The following is an 18,704-nucleotide window of genomic DNA, read 5'->3' as shown; positions in this document are numbered from 1 at the left end:
ACACATTTGAACACTTAAAACATTGACTTTTGAACAGTTTCATCTTTAGAATTGTGGACTTTTTATGGAACATTTGCTTATCTGGTTGTCATGTGACGACATCTGTGCACATTTGTCATTAGGTCAACATGGTATCATGTTTTCCACTTGGTGTACACACATGTTGCAAAAAACATTTTCATAATGTAAGTGGGCGCGTTCCACACATTTTGACGTTTCTTCACGTTTTGAGTTTCCGAAGACACCCCGACCTCGTCTTCGCTTCATTCTTTATCTGTTACACGCTGCAGGTCGCACGTTAGCTTAGCATAGCGCAAAAGGACAGCAGTAGTGCGATGACTCGGCGGCGAGTGCGGGATGATTGACAGCCGTTGTGTGCACTTCGCACTTCTCGTAGTCAGCCAGTGCTACGCTAAATTAGCTCGTGGCTGCCCATATCGCCCGTATCAGAAAACCGCCCATGCTCTCTAGCTTCTCTCCATCTTTTATGTCTTTAACTTACTTCTGTCTTCATTTTTCCCCACTACTGTCTCGCTTTCTCTGCATGCTACCTTCTCCCTGAATTTTTCTCGCTAGGTTCTCGCTAAGCCTGTATCTACATTCTCTCAATTTCTGTCTCGTTACCTTCTCTCTGTCGCTCATGCGTCTGGCCAGCTTCTCTCCATCTCTCGACCACCTCTCCGTCTGACGACCACCTGTCTTGTTTCTTCTGTCTTTACCTTCTGTCTTTCTCAAATATATCTCGCTAGCTTGCCTGTGTTTGTCTCGCTACCTTCCCTCTGTTTTAAATTTTTCTCGCTAGCTTCTCTCGTCTGTCTTGCTAGCTTCTCTCGCTTTAATTCTTTTGCTACCTTCTCTCTGTCTTTATTTTTTCTTGCTACCTTCTCTCCATCTGTCTTGCTAGCTTTTCTCACTTTATTTTTTTGCTGCCTTCTCTCTCTTTATTATTTCTCTCTACTCTCTCGCCAGCTTCTTTGTCTTTATAAAATGTTCTCGCTACCTTCTCTCATTTTCTAGTGTGTCTCTCGCTAGCTTCTCTCTGTCTTTATCTTGGCAGCTTGGTTTGTTTGTTGCAACCTTCTCTCTGTCTTTTATGGATCTGTTTACCTTCTTTGTCTTTAATTTTACTGCTCGCTTTTCTCTATTTTTAATGGATCTCTGTTTGTGTCCTGCTTCTCTTTGTTTGTCTCTAGCTTCTGTTTCTTTCTCTCAAACTTTTCCTTTTTTTGTTATTCCCGCCACCTTCTCTCCGTCTCTGTGTTACCAACATCTTTGCCTTTTTAATGTGTCCACCTTTCTCTCTCTCTCTCTCTCTCTCTCTCTCTCTCGCTCTCTCTCCAAAGTGTTCCAAACGATGTTTTGAATTCCGTTTTGATTCCTCCTGTGTCTAAATTTGTCATTTGGCTCCACTCGACAGCATTTGAGCATTTCACTCTAACTTTCACTCGGTGTGATTTACATGCGTGGCGCATTTAAAAGCTTAAAATATATATTTTTTAAACCTGCAGTTGGCGGTAAATCCGCACGTGTGTGGAATATCTACTAAAGAAAAGAAAAAAAGTGCCATGACGGACAGACGAGCGACGACGTCACCACCAGCAGCCAATCGGTGTGCGCGTGCACGTGCTCCTCATCATCCTCAGCATCATCTTCATCATCACCGGGATGAAGACGAGGTGGAGGATGGAGGCAGCGCAGCCCGCAACACGTCGTCGTCACGGAAACGTAATCTCTGTGTTTTCCTTTTAATGAGGCGCGGCGGACGGCTGCGGGATTTTGGGAGTCCGACGACCACAAGCTGGAAGGAAGAAAACAAAAAGTGGATCACAGCGGCGGCGGCGGCGGCGGCAGCGGAAGGACACGAGACGTCAGCACACGCACGCGTGAGTTGCTGGCGTTCTGGAGAGGTCGCCGCAGCGCACCTGTTGCATGACTGACGCGCACATGCACACACGTCAGGTTGATTGACACATGCTGGGGGTGGGGGCAGGGGGGGGGGGGGGTGCCGTGAAACCCCCCCCCCCTGAAAAAAAGGGGTTGCAGCAAAAGATGTCGCTCAGCACTTGACATTCTTTGATAGGATTTTACCCCGATGGTGTCTCGCTACCTTCCCTCTATTTCAAATGTGGTTCTTCCAGTTTCTACCTTGTGTGTCTATTTGGTGAGTTTTGTCCTTCTCAACTCTCGCTACCTTCTCTCCGGCTCTACCTTTGACGTGTCTGCCTCCCACCGTTTTGCTGTGTTTCTCTCGCTACCTCCTCTCTGGTTTTCATGTTGCACGCGACTGCCTTCTCTTTTTCTTATCTGGTCTTGTTTCGTCTCCACCGTCTCTGAGTTTCTATTGTGTCGGGACCTCAGTTTTGAACGTAGCTCCACTTTTCCTCTGTTTTAAAGTGTACCTTCTCTCTGTTTCTAATGTCTGCCTTCTCTCATGTCTCGCTCTACCGTCTGTGTTTCTATTGTGTCTCTCTATTTCAAATGCGTCTCTCCACCTCCCGTGTTTTTTTTTTCGTTTTCTTTCTACCCTCGGTCTGGATTGAGTGAGTGTTCTCTGCTATCTTCTCTTTCTCAACACTCACTACCTTCTCTCCGGCTCTACCGTTAACACCATCTCGCTGTTTTTCTCTTTCTGTTTTTTCTTGGTTTGTCTCTCCTACCTTGTCTTCCTCAAGTCCCGTCTGGTCTCTCTCCAACTCTGGCTTTAATCTCGCTAGGTTCTCTCTGGCCGAAACGTGTCTCGCTAGCACCTTCTTGCTGTCTTTTTCGCGCTAGCTTCTCTTTCTCTGCTTTCCTTACCGTCTCTCCGGCTCTACCTTGAATCTCTACTACCTTGTTTCTGTCTTTAATCCTGCGAGTTTCTCTCCAGCTCTGGCTGCTCAGTCTTTTTTCCCGCTACCTTCTCTCTGACTGTCTTCTCGCAGTTACGGTGTTTTCTGGCTCTGTCTCGAATGCATCACTCTACGACCTTCTCTTTTTCCCCCCATCTCATCTTGTCTCGTGTTTACCTTCTCTCTAGCTCTACCTTTAATGTCTCTCTACCACCACTTTGCTGTTTTACCCGCTGCCTTCTCTCAGGTTTTAATGTCTCACTCTACGACCTTCTTTTTTTCTAGTCTCGTCTCGTCTCGTGTCTACCTTCTCGCAGTTGCTGTTTCTCTCATGTCTTGCTCTACCATCTGTATTTGAATCTCCACCTTCTATTTGTTGTTTCATTCAGTTTTTGTCTACCTTCTCTCTGGTTGCGCTCCCTGCTCTTTGGTTTCCATGTGTCTCTCTCTACCATCTCTCCGTCTCAAATGTGTCTCGTTACCTTCTCACGTCTCTGTTTATTTTCTGTTTCAAATGTGTCTCTGTAAGCTTCTGTCATGGCTCTCTCTACCCTCTCCCCATCTCTCTCTACCTTCTCGTCTCTTCACTCTCTCTCTTCTTGGAATGTCTCGGCGTTTCTCATGTCTCCGTCTCTCCCTTCTCTCTGTTTCTCGTCTTGCTCTACCATCGCTTCATCCCGAACGTGTCTCGTTACCTTCTCTCACGTCTCCACTGTTTACATTCTCTTTCAAACGTCTCTCGACCTTATCTCTGTTTCTAATTTGTCCCTCTACCTTCTCTCACGTCTCTCTACCACCTCTCTGTCGATCTGCACCTTCTCTCTGTTTCTCACGCGTGTTTCTCTCCATCTCGAATGTGTCTCGTTACTTCCTCTCTTACGTCTGTTGACGTTATCGTGTAGCCTCTCTCTCTGCCGGGTCGCTAGCGGGCGACTCGGACGATCGGCCGCGACGGCCGCAGCGTTGTCGCGGGACCGGCGGCTTTGCTCTTGAACGCCGTCCGTTCGTCCATTTCCTGCCGCGTCGGTCCCGATCGGGGTTGCGGCTCGGCTGGGCTCTCGGCCCGCTTGAGGGAGGCAGGAGGCGGGATCTATACTGGACCGGTTGCCGGTCAATCTCGGGGTGCGGCACGTGCGCACATTGGGCCCAAGTGGTGCTCAAGCACTTGCCCGTTTGCCCTGGATGGAAAAGTGCCCTTTCTGCTGCCTTTCTTTATTCATCAATATTTGAACAACAAAATGAATGACCCTCTGTCATCAATTCCACCCACCACAGTCTTTTGATATCTGACGGGCATTTCTTTGAGTCCTTGGATGAAGTGTACATATTTTTACTCTACCCTTCCTCTGACTAATACCTTTGAACAACAGAGGAGCGTGATTGATGTGCGATCAAACCTGAATAAATATTGTGATCAATGCGTCCTCTGTTTGATAGGAATTTTTCACACGATCAATTATTGATGATGTCAACATCAAACATGGAGAAACATGTTAGTTCAGCTATCCAACGCGCACACAGCACTGCACTGGAGGGAACCAAAATATACGATATGTACAAAAACAATAGGAGTCATTTTCCTATGATTTGATCAATAATCGTCATGACGTAACCCACTGAATTTCATTTTGAATTCAAATGAATTTGGCTGATCTGAGTATTTGAATTATTGGCAGTGGTTATCCATCAAACAGTCGTTATTGTTTCTCAGAAAGAAAAATGTTTGCAAGTCATATTTTTCACACATTGAAAGACAAAATGTCTTTCGTGTTATGTGTCCCAAATGAAGTTGCGTGTTTTGTGCAGATGCTAGTCGCATTTTTGGATATATGGGATTTTTCTATCCATCCATCCATTCGCCGCACCGCTTTATCCTCACGCGGGCCGCGGGCGTGCCGGAGCCTATCCCAGCTATCATCGGGCAGGGGGCGGGGTTACACCCTGAACTGGTCGCCGACCAATCGCAGGGGATTTTTCTACTATTGCTTAATTAGCCTTTCCCATGAAAATGAACACAAATGCATCTTAGTGTTGTTTTTTTAGCGTTAATGCCTCATGATGATGTTGCAATACACCAGAGGGATCTGCGGTGAGGCAGCCATTTTGTATCTACACAATAGCAAAATAAATGCTGCTATTTCTGAGATATGAATGAGTATGTATGAATTGGTCAAAGTGTCGGAACTATCGCATGTCTTTACCATTATTACGATTGTATCACGACAAGAGTAGTTGGGATCATCTTTGCGCTCGGATCCGCAGAGTTCGAAGGGCAACGCGTCAGTTGTGCATAAACACGGCGTGTGTTTAGCAAGCTGTTTGTCTTGACCGTTAAATTTGTTGAGGAAAAAAAAAGAAAAGTTGTCATTTTGCAAGAAAGTTTGTTTTATTTTTCACAAAAAAAAGATAATCATTTTTTTCAGGGGGGAAAAAAATCAATCTTCGAAGAAGAAACTATTTTTTGTATAATTCATAATTGGGGGTGGGCGGAGTGAATTTTTGGAAGTAAACTCTTTAAGAAAGATACTTCTTCGTCAATGTGACCATTTTCTGAAAATGTAATACATTTTTCGAGAATGTTACTTTTTTTGAAAATATACAATTTTCTGAATATATACAACCTTTTCAGAAGCATTGGTTATTTTTTTCTAAAATGTTTTCTATACCCACAAAAAAAAATCTGAAATATACAACAGTTGTTTTTTTTTTTTTTTTTAAATATCCTTTCAAGAATATACGTGAATGGCAACGGGTCGTCAACCATCAGGAAGTCATATCAAGGGGCGGGGCTTGTAACAGCCGACCAATCACAAACGAGGAGAGGTCTGGAGGTGCAAAAAGACAAAACCAAACAAAAAACAATGCCTGAGTGGAGCTCTATCTCGTCAGTGTTACATTTGTGTATTTTGTTGTATTATTTGTGTGTGTGTGTGTGTGCGTCCAAGCCAGTGAATTGTTGAGGGTGATTGAGTATTATGGGATGTCGGCGTTAAACGGCGTCGTATGTACAAGCTTTTGTGCTGCACATCAAAACACTTTCACTCTGTTTTAGTCAATTGAAATGTAGTTAATACGCACACTCACGACATCGACTGTGTAATATGCAAATACGAGCGATGGCGTTCTAGGGCACAGTCAATTGTTTACAAGAGAATGTAAACAATGTCTCCGTTTGTATCTTGTATGATGCATACCGTCTCATCTTAAACTGGTCGGCATCTGTTGCCATGGCGACGAGACCCGCCGCATCTCGGACCGGAAGGCTGACCACAATAACGGCCGAGTTTGTTTCAGGAAAGACTCGTAGTTGTTCAAGACAAAAAAAAGGGGCTTATTCCCAGAAAAGAAAAAGTTGTAATCTCACAGACATATTTTTTTCGGGAAAAAATATTTGTATTCTTGTCACTTAAATTGGGGTTTTTTGTCGAAAAAAGTCAGAATCTTGCTCGAATAAAGGTTTGTCTTTGTTTTGTTTTTTCGGGAAAAAAAGGCACAATAGTACAACAATAGTCCTATGTTTACTTTTTTTTTTTTTTATCTCATGGAAACATTTTTTTTTTTTAATAAAAATAAATATTGTGAGACTGAAGTTAAGAAAAAACTTAAAAGGCTTCATTGTACTCAAGGTCATATTTTTATATAATTCTACAAATATTTTTGTCAGAATAACAATTTTATTTCTTGTATTAATAAGTTGTAATTGTACAAGAATAAAGTCTTATTTCTTCAAAAAAGTTGTAATCCTACAAGTGTACGGAGGTGTTTTACAAGTTCCTGTGGGAATTAAAAATGAAATTAAAGAGGCATAGAAAATTAAGTTTGAAAAAATGTCCAAAAAAAGCTCATAGAGGGACGGCCGAGGTTCGATGAAAAGACGGGAAGTCTGGCCTTTTTGTTCGAAGCGGCCACTTCGGGGTCCGCCGGCAACCTTGGGCGACGAGCCACATGCTGCTTCACCGAGACGATTGCGTTGTCGTGTGTCGCCAGGGAGAAGATGCCGTTCCACCACGTGACGGCGGGCCTGCTGTACAAAGGCAACTACCTGAGTCGCTCGCTCTCGGACGGCGACGGCGACGCGCTGGCCAGCATCTCCGTGGAGGAACTCCACGGTGAGTCACGCCTCATCATGTTCCCATTCCGTATTTCGCGCTCGTCTCAGCGAGGCGCTCACGCTCGTCCGCAAGAAGAAACATTTTCCGTTGACTCTCACGATGAACCCGAAGCACGAGCTCTCCTCAAAAGCGCATGGTTCATATTCCCTGTCAGGAGTTTCAAGTTAGTGTTGTTGTTATTTTCCATCAAGCTTGTTATCATAATCAAGCGTGCGTGCGTGCGTGTTTGCGTGTGCGCCACAGCTTTCCCACTTGAACAAATGTTCAAGAAGCCAGCGAGCAGTGCAACGAAACACATCAAAGTCACTGCAGAAAAATATAGGCTGCATACTAATCAATGCGCACACACACGCGTGGCCGCAGACTGCTGCAGTGCTGAACACATACACAACAAATGCATACGATATTATGTGCCACAATAATAAACTGTCATATTAATAATAATCAACTAGGCACATTAATATGTGCACCGTAATAAACACAACATGCTCAATGTTTGGAAAATGTTATGCACGTCATCAACATAAAGAAGCACAACGTGCAGACCGCGATTAAGATTAAAGTCGCAACTCAGCAGAAATGAATTGCTCACGAACGTACCTTCGTGGCTGACCGCTCCTTCCTGCACCGAAACGCGACAGCCATCCATTTTTAACAAAACAAGCTTACGCAAATGTACGGAACCTAAATATTTTCACCGTTTATTGTCTACAAAAACATCGGGCCTTTTGAGCTTGAGGCGACGCGAGTTTTACGACACCCTCCCCCCAAAAACAATACATCTGCGAGTTTGTTGTGGCATTAACGCTGTCATCGCTTTTGAATGACCAATAATTTGTCAAATTAACGTGGGGACTGACCACAAGTGTCCATTTGTCGGAAAATATGAATTCGACCGAAAGTTGGACATGTCAGGTTTCCACCTGATGTCAGCGATATATATTATAATAATAATTATATATTTGACATATCGTTAGCCTAATAGCATAATTGCCTGTCATTTTAGAACACTTTCAGTTCAAAATGACTTGGACAATGATGCTATTATGCAGTATAAGATGAACACACACGATGAAATATATGTTGTAAGTGCAGCGGATGTGTTTGGATGCGAAGGTCGTTTGAAGGCCGTGGGCCTCTCTGCGCCCTCGCCGTCCATCCTGACGTTTTATTCATTGGCTTTTTATTTGCACGGTTAACAACGTCATTAGCTGCTAATCGCTAAGAGCCCTCGATGCACGCTGTTAACGTTTATCGGCCGGGCCGCCGCCGCCGTTGTGTGTTTTGTGTGACCGCCGCGGGCTCGAGCACCTGACGGATGATGCTGCGTAATGGGGTCGCAGCGGTGTCACATTAAGACGCCACCTGGAAAATTGCTTGTGCGAGATCGAGGCTGTGTCAAGTGTGAATAGGCTGCGCCGCATTAATAAGTCCATATTCCATTGAGGCTCATATTGGCACCGTATTATACATTTAATACAGTGTAATATTGCAGATGTCTTTTGAACAGTCAGTGTTCAGCGAACCCCCGTTTATCGCGGCGGACACATTCCAGAAGCATGAAAATCCACATGAAAAGGAAATGGCAAAGGTTTGATCCCTCCCACACGCTTTAAGCACAGTGTAACCTCACTTTTCCGTTTGAGAAAGTCCGACAAGAAGCGAATCGTATAAAAACTGAAGGGATATTTCCCACAGGAAACGTTGTTGTTGTTGTTGTTGTTGTTTTTGTTTGTTCTGCTGTATGTCTTCCCCGCAGTCGAGTTGAGTGGCGCACGTCGCGGCACAAGACGCGACTCGGCTGGATACTGTCCGAACGTCTTCTAATTATTCCAAATGAATGATTTTTGATTCATACAAGTTCACGTCTTTTTTGTAATGAATACAATGTCAACATTTGATGCTAAATGTCAATCGACTTGCTGTTTGTGCGGCAGAGATCCGGGAGGCCTTCGAAGTTCTGGATCGCGACGGCAACGGTTTCATCTCCAAGCAGGAGCTGGGAATGGCCATGCGCTCGCTGGGGTACATGCCCAGCGAGGTGGAGCTCGCCATCATCATGCAGCGGCTCGACATGGACGGTGAGCCGCGTCGCGGGCTGACGAGTTGCCGCTCCAGATGGAAAGCAGCGTTCGCTCGATGAAGCCAGCGACGTGCCGGCTTTTATTTGGGAAAGGGTCGATGCGTAGCGGGGGAAAGCGTCGGGAACTGGGCGCCACGCCACGCGACTTTCTGGCGTGACGGCTTTTATTTTGGGAAGGATGGAGAAGCGGCCGCTTGATTTCAAAAGGGTGACGGATCCGATGATGGCCTCGCAGAACCGCGTCCGCGCGGTCCTCGGCGGCCTGAACCACCTTAGGTAAAACTTCCTCTTTGCGGCCTTCTTCAGTCCGGACGGAAGCGTACCGCGGGGGATCCGGGACGAGACGCTCGGGGAGGATCTGCGTGACGGCTCCGGACTCATTTGGGCCCGTGACCTTTGCCTTCTCGGGGCGGGGATGACGCTTGAGCTCTTGAAACGTGCTGGGACGCGACACCGAAGATGCCAGTCGGCATCGGGGGCCGCGCGGGAGACGGAATCCGGGGATTCTGGTTCTTAAGCAAATACCGTGACAGAGAGGGGAGGGGCGTGGGGAAGGAAACAGCAGGGGGCCCAAGGCCCTGCTGGGATCAGGGATAAAGGATGTAGACCTTCTCCAACCTTCTCGCTGGCAGGGGGAGAAGGTATTGATCATTTTCTTCAGACCTTGTGGTGCGACAACTTTGATTTTGAAAGAATAAGGAACCAGCCGCCACATGACCTTGTTGTTTGGCAGCTCTTACAACCCCAATTCCAATGAAGTTATAAAAACACAACGTCATCCCAACTTCATTGGGATTGAGGTTGTATTTAGTCGCGTTGCTAATTTGCGTTTCATTGCGAAGGTGACGGCCAGGTGGACTTCGAGGAGTTCATGACCATCCTGGGACCGAAACTTCTCTCCTCCGAAACCAGAGAAGGTTTCCTGGGAAGCACCATAGACAGCATCTTCTGGCAGGTACTGGAACTACACCCACAGCGGTTGGGGTTCCACTTCCGGTGTCACATGATGATCTGCGTTTGACTTGTCTGTGTTCCACGTGTTTGTGCTCCACCTCCTGTGTGTTTGGGACTTGTTGTGCTACGTTTTCATCTTACACGTCTTTGTGTCTGTGTCCCCGTAGATGTCAGTGTAACAAATGTCTTTGTTCCGCTCCGTTTGTGTTACACGTTTGCGTTGCATGTCTTTGTGTACGTGTACATGTTAGTGTGACACAAGTTTGTGACACTTATCTTTGTGTCGTGCGCTTCCTGTTGTTGCACGTTTTTGCTACACCTTTTGTGTTCCGCTTGTTTGTGTTCCATGTTTGCATTCCAGATTTGGCATCTTCTTGTTGTTACAATACATATGCTTGCACGACACCCATTGTTTACCACTTGTTTGTTTGTCTCACATGACATATTATATTGCAGGTGAAGTGTTGGCTCAATAACATTGCCGCGTTGTTTCAGATTGGTATTTTGTTTTTTGGATTCATCCCCAGCCGCTTCATTAGGTGCAGCTTTAGCTTTAACTTTAAGATACGCCGTTATTTATCCCGCAATGTGGATATCGACGCTGTCGGCAGGAGCGATACACACACACACACACACACACACACACACACTGTTAGACATTCCTGTAAATTCCAGTTATTTACCAAATACTTGAAAGTGATTAAACTGTACTTAACTACAGTTTCCAACGCATCATGGGATTTTGGTTGATCGTGTGTGTTTATGTTACCCATAGTTCGCGGAATTTGCACTTCTTTTTTTCCATACAACCCTGACCGCGGGTTGTTTGCGATGCGTGACTTGCCGCTCGGCGAAGCTAAGCTAAGCGTTACCTGGTGAATGAGCAGCTGTGTTGGATACAAGCGTGCACTTGCTTGTTTTTCTTGAATTTGGCAAGCCAAAAAAGCTCCCGTTTCCCTTGAGTGACTCATCGGCATAACAATAAATACAAACATCAATTTAAAAAAAATAGAGAACCGCTCTGTTGGATCGAGACTTTTTGCAATCTTAAAATTGCCTTCTTTTACCCAAAATTGTCACCCTCATAATATTCCGATGTCTTTCTGGTAAAGTTTTTTTTTTTTTGTAAAATAAGATTTTAAAATAATATTGCAAATTAATTGTCTTAAAATTACCACCTTTTTGCCCCACATAATAATTAAATTTTGTTCTCGCAATATTACATTTTTCTTTCCATTAAAATAGTTTTTTCTCACTTGAAATTCATGTTTTTTTGTCATAATATTACAACTTTCTTTCCAAAATAATACTTACTTATTTCCTCATAATATTCCCATGTATTTTCTTTGACAGATAAGAAAAAAATGTTTTTTTTGTAAAATAAGATTTTAAAAATGCATATTGCAAATTAATTCTTTTTCCCCATGATATTAAGATTTTGTTCTTGCAATGTTATATTTTTCTCCCAGTTTTTCTTCCCGTCTTGAAATATCTTTTTCCCTCCTAATATTGCAACTTAATAAAAATAATAATAATAATTTTATTTGTAAGCGCCTTTTGCGGTCCCTAAGGACACTGTACATCAATCAACAACAATAACACAATTAAATAATCTAATCTAATAAATCAATTAATTAATGAACAGATAAATAATCTCATAAAGTTGCAAATTTTTCTTTGATAATATTAAGTTTTCTTCTGGAATATTATGATGTTACAGTTTTTTTTTCCCCCTCATAATATTGCATCTTAATTGCTGGCTGATGAATCGATCGAGTTCAGTGTGGAAAATGTCTTCCTTCATTTCAGTGGGAATTATTTCCATGCAAATTGTGGAATTGGGAGAAATTTGTGGGAAAAAAAAATTGTTTCCGAGATGAATCAGCGGAGTCATGTTGAAGGGTTACAGTGCCGGAAATAAGAAAAGAAGGAATTTGGGTGTTTTTGTCCAATGAAACGACGGAAGCCGATGAGTGACAGTGCACTTGAATGCAAATACGCGCGTTTGATGATGACCGCGCGCGTGCGTGCGTGCGTGCGTGTGTTGCGGTCGACGCGACATCGTCAACACGACGAGCCGATTTTGCTTTGAGACTAAAGTGTGACGCGCGTGAGCGCATAATCGTCGCGTCCTCACGTGCGACCGGAAATATATTGCGTGACCTCTGCCAAGGTCAAAGACGTGTGAGACTTGTTTCTTTGTTTGTTTGTTTGCGTGCCTCAGCGTCGGCGGACGGATCTGCGGCGGTTCTGCCCCTCGGCGCCAATCGTCAATCACGCTGACGCTAATTGGCGATCGATGACTTTTGCTCTTCGCCGTCCGCGCGCCGCGCCGGGACTCGTCGCCGTTGTTGTTGTTTTCGTTTTCTCTCGCTCTCTCTTCCTTTCTCGGGCCGCTTGCAAGCACGCCTCCTCATTAAAACCCGAACGCTGGCTTGAAACCCTACCCCTTGTTTAAATAAGAAGCCAGACTTTACGCCCTACTTTAAAAACCCAACGCTTGTTTGAAACGCTAATTTGAATGTAATTAAAGTAATTTTCATTCTATTTTGAGTCCGACTTGAAAGCGCGGACCTGGTCTAAAACGCAAACGGTCGTTTCAACGAAGGCCTCTTTATAGCGACAACGCCCGCATTGCGTCACGCTTGCAAGCCTAATTGAAGAATTTGTGCCACAAATGTTTCTGTTTTGCATTTTGAGGTTGAGTTTGTTTGCCATCTGTGACCTTGACATCTTTGAAGGTGGTTGGTTGCGGCTGCGAAACCAGCTGGTCAAACCGGAAGCGGGATCTACTTCACCAATCGACTTTGCTCATCTCCCGATCGGACACTTTTGATCGCAGTCCGTAATTTGATCGATTTGTGCGTCGGGCGCCGGACTACAGCTGACGCGGGCTCGCTCGCTGGCCCGCGCAGGAAAATACATTTTTCATGTTTCTCTTCCCGTCGCCGGGGGCAACCAGCTTCAGGCGGCCACCGACCTCCCCCAAGGTCGGCGTGGACGATGCCAAACGTGCGTCACGCTCTTCCGGAACACGCAGCAATGTCAATGTTTTGTTTACCTGGGAAATACAGCCCACCCCCACAAAGTCGTGCATTTGTAAGCGCTATATTTTGAAATGTTTTTTTTTTTTTTTTTTTGGACATTATACGTATGTCTGCGCGTGTGTGTTGCTGCTGCGTGTGTGTGAAGTAGCACTTGTTTGACTGCCGTAATGTCTTTGCTCATTTTCGTTTGCCCCCGGTCACGAGTCGCATTAAAGCGAAGCGCCAGTTAGATGCATGTAGAAGCCACGAGGTGGCGGCAAATCACAACTGTTGTCTCCTCAACTCACTTCAACATAGTTCCTTGGCGCTAGGATGCCACAAGATGGCCGAAAAGCACAACTTGAATATCTTTACCCTGCGCACAAACGCATCGAATAGGAGAGTTTTTCAGCAAGTAAATAAATCTGCGAATATGTCAATTTGCGAATGTCAAACTGCAACTATGCGAGAGGTCACTGTAGAAGTTAGCATGAAGCTAGCATACTTTTATTTGATGAAATTATATGGTTTGGTGTTAAAATATAGAATATTTAACCCCCTTCTGTTTGATTGGTCAGTGTTACGGTAAACTTCAAGCGGGAGTGACAAATAAACAGCTTGAAGCGAGCACACTCTGCCTCTTATTTGGAGAACTGTGCAAGCCAGTCTTCTTTTCCTTTCCTTAAAGTGACGTTATACTATAGTTGTGAAACAGTGAGAACAGGTGCTGAAGAATACTTTCAAAAAAAAGTGTCTTTTATGAGGAATAAGGAATAAAATAGGAATTGTCTTTTTAAACGATATGGTCTCTCCGTATGGCATGTTTTGACACGGCCGATGTGGCGTGTGCGTCTGCTACGTCCGCGTCCGCCGTAATCCTCACAATTTGTGTGTGCGTGTAGTTCGACATGCAGAGGATCACGCTGGAGGAGCTGAAGCACGTCCTCTTCTACGCTTTCCGAGACCACCTGACCATGAAGGACATCGAGAACATCATCATCAACGAGGAGGAGAGCCTGAAGGAGAACGCGGGAAACTGTCAGACCGAATTTGAAGGAGGTAACACGGTGTTTATCTGTGTGTGCGCGCGTGGGGCTGTCAGAGAGTATTTGACATTCCCTCGTCAAATCTCCCGTCGCCTTCTGATTTATTGATTGGAAGATGAGGATGGCAGAAGCCTATTGGTGGATATTTTCAACTCAAACTCATCAGCCAGTCAGAGATGAGGTTCCCCGAGTCGCAGACGTAACAAAAAGCTCGAGTAGGTCTGCTGATAAAATCATAGTCTTTTACTCTGATTTTTTTTTTCTTTAATTGGCAATCGCACACAAAAAGCTTCCCCAAAAATCTCAATTTTCCTCACACACAAAAAACTCAATTTCTCTGGATCTCATAATCCGGTTTTCAAAATTGCTGGTGCGCTCGCTGGCCATTCAAACCAGACTTTTCGGTGTGTGTGTGAAATCTTGTCCTGTTGCTACTTTCAAAGACGCAAAAGTAAACACAGCGTTCCTCCGGCGGTGAACTCACGCTAGAAAAAGCCGCAAACGCTTAGTAGCGCTGGCGCTAACCGTGAAGCTAAGCACTCATAGCGACGCACCGCCCGTGACCCGCGTGAGGGGAAGCGGCTCAGAAAATGGATTTTAGCTAGCCACGTTAGAGGAATAGGTAACAGTATGGAGACACGGGCATGAATTTTAGCTAACATTAGCTAGCCATGTTAGCTGAATAGATAACTGTATGGAGCCACGGGGAAGTTGTTTCGCTAACGTTAGCTAGCCACATTCGCTGGATCAATAACAGTATTGAGTGACGGGTAAGTTGTTTTACTACCGTTAGCTAGCCACATTAGCGGAAGAAATAACAATATGGAGCGACGGGTCGTTTTTTTTTTTTTTTGTGCGTATGAGGTTCGGAGGTGACTCCACGCTGCACGCGTACAGTACGTGCTGACGGATAAACAGTTGTTGTTGAGAATGTAATGCTGCATTCAGGGACACGCCGTCAACGGCGCCGCCTCGGCCTGACCGCTGTTGTCGTATCGTTGTCCCTCAGTTCACCCGTCCAAGAAGAACCGTCAGACGTGTGTGAGGAAGAGCCTGATCTGCGCCTTCGCCATGGCGTTCATCATCAGCGTCATGCTGATCGCAGCCAATCAGATGCTGAGGAACGGCATGGAGTAGCCACGCCCACTGTGACACACGCACACGCACGCACACACACGCAAAGTTTTTTTTCCTCGCACTGCACCCCTTTACTTCGACAGCAGGGACACTCAAGGGCTGACGTTACCCACAATCCTCCTCTGTCCTCTTCAGACGATGCAATAACGAGGCGCCGGGCGCGGGGAGGAGCGCTGGATGGTTTTGGTGCGCGCGGACGGACGTGAAGGCGCGTCCGACTTGGCGGCCTCACGCCGGCGCTGAACACTCGCGTGGTGGTCGCCTCAAGGAATGCTGGGAAACTTTGTTGTTGTTGTTTTTATTTTGGGGAAAACAATCTGTCAGTCCGGACGGTAAGCCTGCGAGCGAGCGGGGGATCGAACGGGGATCTCTTTGAGACAAGGACCCCGAACACCTCACGTCCTGCGATCTTCTTGTCTTCCTCCCTCATCGTCCTCCTCCATTCTTTTTCTTTCTTTCTTGTCGTCCTCTGATCTGCTCCTTTCTTCGTCCTCCTTTCTCCTCCCCTCTCTTCTCCCTCCTCTCATCCCCTTTTTTTCTCCTCCTCCTCCTTTCTTGTCCTCCTCCTCCATCTGGGCGTGTGAATGTTCTTCGCGTTTGTCGCCGTCTTCGTCTGACTTCCCGTCTGGTCTCGGCGACGCAATCGCGTCGTCCCGTCTCGTCCGTCTGCGCGTTTCTGCTTGCGTCTTCTGTCCTGCTGAATCGATCGATGATTATCGGTTATTGATCGCGTGGCGCGAACAGACAAACGACCATTCGCGCCTTTAGACAATTTTGCGTCACCGGTGAAGCTAACGTCTGCGTTTCGGGAAGGCGGAGGCGGGAGGACGCCGGCGTACCCGAGGCCAGATTCGAACGCGGAACCTCTCACCTGCGAAGCACGTGTTCTAACCACGAATCTTTTGCAAACTTTTTTTTGCCTTTTTCAGAACAAAGCTGTTTTTTGGGCAAAACACTTATTGGTGGAATTTGCCTGCTTCAAGATTTTCTTTTTCAATGCAATTATAATTTGCATCGATGATTCGTGGATTTTTGCTTGACCCAATCGGGCCAAGGCCTTATCTCCACTTTCTGCTCATTATGATCCAAACTGTAACCCCAATAATGCCAATTAGGTTGAAAGTCTAAATCATCTTAAAGTGGGACAGTGACGACACTTCAAACCTTTTCTTTCTTCCCTTTATATTTATTTTAATTGTAGAATTTATTTGCAGGCACTTTAGGGTGCACTTGAGTTCTAAACAAACTTCAGATGACTTAAGTTTTTTATTTTTTATTTAGTCCTGCATTCTGAGTGTGAAAATCAACAATAAATAATCGATTCCTTAGGGACTAAATTATAATGCGCGCACACACACACACACACACACATATATATATATAGAGAGAGAGAGAGATTTTTTTATTTATTTTTTGCTGCAGCACTCTGTTTCCTTGCCGCCCGCAGTCTCCAGTTGGATATAAAATGTTTCTTCAACCTCCTCTTCCAAGTGCTGCGTTCAATGCCACGCGGTTTTCGGAGGTTCAGAGTGTCGCGAACCTCCAGACTCGTCAGCAATAGATGAAAATCTACAATATGGAGACCGTATTTTTAAGCGCTCCCACCTACTTGAAACACGACAAAACTTTTAAAGAATAGATTCTCCAAATAAGAGCCAAAGCGTGAAGTTTACTGTAAAACCCAAGAATTAAACATCGTAGAAGCAAACCCTATCATTTTGTTTAACGAAAGTCCGCTAGCTTAATGCTACCATATAATGCAAAACGCCAGAGACGGGCTAACGGAAATTAGCATAAGTGTCGTGGAGTAGAGAAGTGAAAGAATGGTTGAAATGGTGACGCAAGCATGCTCTTCAAATCCAGACCCTAACCCGAACCACTTGGGGGTCTCTAAGGCGCCACCCCTTCACCGCACCTCTAATAAGAAGGAAGAAGCCACGTGGTCTGGCTGACCGACGTCACGTGATCCACGTGAGTTGTATGAGGTAACGAAACACTGTGACCGCACCGCAATAGCAACACGCGTGCGCCGGGTGACGTCATTCTGACGCGGAAGGCGCTCATGTCCAAGCCATAAACGGGATGACCAGCAAACTCTGTGCAATGCAAGGGCGCCCTCTCGTGGCATCGTGTCGATTCACACAATAATGGCATTCAGATCACAAACACGATAATCAGAGATTTTAATTTAACAATTTGTTTATTATTGTCGTTACGATACGAATCACCTGTATGAGCACAATAATGAACATTTGTTACATTAATGACAATAAGAGAGTGCGCATTTTGACGAGATCATTTTTTAGTATGAGATGGTGTACCTAATGAAGTGTCTAGCGAGAAGGACCAAGGGGCGGGCAAACAGGAGTTTGTAAAAGGTCACGTGGGCACCTGACGTCATTTGGAGACGAACGGGGGGGAAGAAAGTTAAAATGTTGATGTAAAACATGTAAAATACTTTTATAATGTAATAACATAATTGTCCTGTATTCGTTATTTATGATTGAATTGTAATGTATTACCAATTATACAGTCAAACAAATAATTAAATGTTAAATGCATGTGTAAAAGTTTATTTTGACAAGAATGCGTTCTCATTTTTTTATTTGATAATCAATATATTTATAATTCATGAACCAATGATGTATTTCAAAGAAGAAGAAACAGTTCTATGCATGTATAAAATAGTTATTGAAATAATATAATAATTCATTCTCATTATTCATAAATAATGTCATTATAATGAAATTTCCAATTATGAACGAACACCAAAATAACCCGTTTTAAATGTTTGCGTGAAATAGTTCATTGGAATCACGAAATCGTCATTCATTCTGCTTCAACCTTTTCAGAATTGGTCATGACCAAATTGAAGAATGTAGCACTTTGTCGAGCTCCAGCAGCTTTCGTTGCCTGCGGACGCGAAGTCTCGCGTGAGGATGGCAAGATGTGGGAACACGTGACGTTGCCGAGCGGGAACGTGGACACGCTCAACACAAAATGGCAACCAAACGCACACGCTTCAACTTGTAATATTTAACAAGTGTAAATAGTCAACGTATTCACGATGTTGCAATAAATCTTGTTGTTTTTCAAACGCATCGTGCACTTTTGTGTATTTTGTTTACTGATTTATTTGCCTTGCTGTCTTTTGCGACAGTGGATCACAAATGTGGCTCGTCACCAAAAGGCCACAAGTCCGAATGCCACAATTCGGAAACATTTGAGATTTCATAATTTGCCTTGAAACCCTAATTGGAAACCCTAACCCCGTTTTGAAACCCTAATTTGAAACAACCCTAACCGTGTCTTTAAAACCTAATTTAAAATCCTAAAACTTTCTTGAAACACTACTTAGAAACCCTAACACTGAAACCCTAATTTCAAACCCTAGCCCTGTTTTGAAACCCTAAAATTCACCTTGATACCCTATTTTGACACCCTAATCCTGTTTGAAATCCTGATCCTGTCTAGAAACCCTAAAGTAAAACCCTAACACTGTCTTGAAACCCTACTTT

The 18,704-nt window shown here is 44.7% G+C and overlaps 1 protein-coding gene across 2 annotated transcripts; it reads left to right on the top strand.

Annotated features, from left to right (window-relative positions):
- The first annotated feature begins 1,618 nt into the window (after window positions 1–1,618).
- On the top strand, window positions 1,619–18,287 carry caln1 (calneuron 1). Of its 2 annotated transcripts, none has more exons than XM_061781819.1 (6): window positions 1,619–1,883; window positions 6,816–6,937; window positions 8,878–9,021; window positions 9,866–9,978; window positions 13,906–14,062; window positions 15,059–18,287. In XM_061781819.1, exons 2-6 carry the CDS (start codon window positions 6,823–6,825, stop codon window positions 15,184–15,186), a joined length of 657 nt encoding a protein of 218 aa, XP_061637803.1. In that variant the 5' UTR covers window positions 1,619–1,883; window positions 6,816–6,822; the 3' UTR covers window positions 15,187–18,287. The 2 variants fall into 2 exon arrangements, with proteins under 2 accessions (XP_061637803.1, XP_061637802.1); XM_061781818.1 differs by lacking the exon at window positions 1,619–1,883 and adding an exon at window positions 2,032–2,161.
- Window positions 18,288–18,704: the final 417 nt, after the last annotated feature.

Source organism: Phyllopteryx taeniolatus, chromosome 8 (genome assembly GCF_024500385.1).
Source record: "Phyllopteryx taeniolatus isolate TA_2022b chromosome 8, UOR_Ptae_1.2, whole genome shotgun sequence".
NCBI lineage: Eukaryota > Metazoa > Chordata > Actinopteri > Syngnathiformes > Syngnathidae > Phyllopteryx > Phyllopteryx taeniolatus.
Note: the sequence above shows the minus strand (reverse complement) of the source record. Positions and strands in the feature narration are given on the sequence as shown.